The sequence below is a fragment of the Mandrillus leucophaeus genome, unplaced genomic scaffold (genome assembly GCF_000951045.1).
Source record: "Mandrillus leucophaeus isolate KB7577 unplaced genomic scaffold, Mleu.le_1.0 Scaffold28, whole genome shotgun sequence".
NCBI lineage: Eukaryota > Metazoa > Chordata > Mammalia > Primates > Cercopithecidae > Mandrillus > Mandrillus leucophaeus.
In genome coordinates, this window is record NW_012102920.1 from 3,614,448 (window position 1) to 3,615,591 (window position 1,144).

A 1,144-nucleotide genomic window follows, 5' to 3' on the forward strand; every position below is an offset into this window, starting at 1 on the left:
AGAAGAAAGAGCCAGTGTTTTCTGCGGCGTGTGCTAGGCTGGCTTGGTTAGGGAGAGCTGGCCTGGCTTTTGCTGATGCTTTCTCTACACCCTTTAGCCACATAAAATGCATAAAACAGAACAACTATGGGATTAAATGGGGTTCAAAGGAGCACACCCTTTTGTGGGCTGTGCTATAAAAAGCAAAAGATCTGGGAAAGAAGGTCCCTCTTTGCTTTCCGCTATTCAGATCACGCCTGAGTGCTGGGCGCTGTCTCAGGCCAGGCGTGTGGTGAGATTGAAAATGCGATGGGTCCACTGTTGCCTCTCAGCTGTGGGAGCCGCTGCAGACGGGTCTGATGTGGACTTGGGCCTGTGGGCCCCCTTCAGGAGGACATAGCTTTGGAACTGCGCAGGGATGTCTGGGAGCCAGGGAGGTGTATGGCAGAGGTTGGGTGCCCATGCCACCTCGGGGCATCCATACAGCCTTGGCTCACTGGGCCTACTGCTTGACTTTTGAGTGTTGCCAGGTGGTGGCTGGCAGCACAGAGTGTCCCGGGTCCTCTGGGAGCTGCAGTCCAGAGAGAACTCTGCCAGCAAGGGCACGTCTGCCTGTGGGTGCTGCCTGGACTCCAGCCCCATGTTTGAACTTCCCCCTGACTGGCCTCTCCATGGCCTGGACGCTACCAGGTGTATGCTTCTGAGAAGGAGGCCTGTTGGGGGCCGGGGGTGCTTCTGTGGCCGGGACTGTGTGTTTTGTCTGTCTTTCCTCATCTCCCTCTCTTTGCTTCCAGACAAACGATGCGGCCGGCAACACCTGGAACTGGCTCTACTTCATCCCTCTCATCATCATCGGCTCCTTCTTCATGCTCAACCTGGTGCTGGGCGTGCTGTCGGGGTGAGAGACCATGTGGGGGATGTGCAGGTGCCCTCTATGTTCTCAGCTGAGGGGTCAACAGGGGCACACGTGACACTTGGGGTGGGGGCCTGGCCCATGGGTGCCCTCTGTGGTGGTTGCTCCTGGTGTTCTATGTTCTGACAGCCCTTCCTTTGTGCCACCATCCTGACCTGTCCTTGATGATCCCCTCGGCCCCTTACCTCTATCATACTCTTGGCCTTTCGGTGGTCTCTGCCATGGGGGAGCAGCTGCTGCTACTCATCTGGC

At 57.2% G+C, this 1,144-nt stretch overlaps 1 protein-coding gene across 1 annotated transcript in view; it reads left to right on the forward strand.

The window, feature by feature from the left end:
• The window catches only part of CACNA1B (calcium channel, voltage-dependent, N type, alpha 1B subunit), a 296,162-nt gene that overhangs the window by 100,179 nt on the left and 194,839 nt on the right, over window positions 1-1,144 (forward strand). Inside the window, exon 6 of the mRNA XM_011985186.1 lies at window positions 774-877. Coding sequence (XP_011840576.1) covers window positions 774-877 — 104 coding nt within the window. The remainder of the gene's footprint in view (window positions 1-773; window positions 878-1,144) is intronic.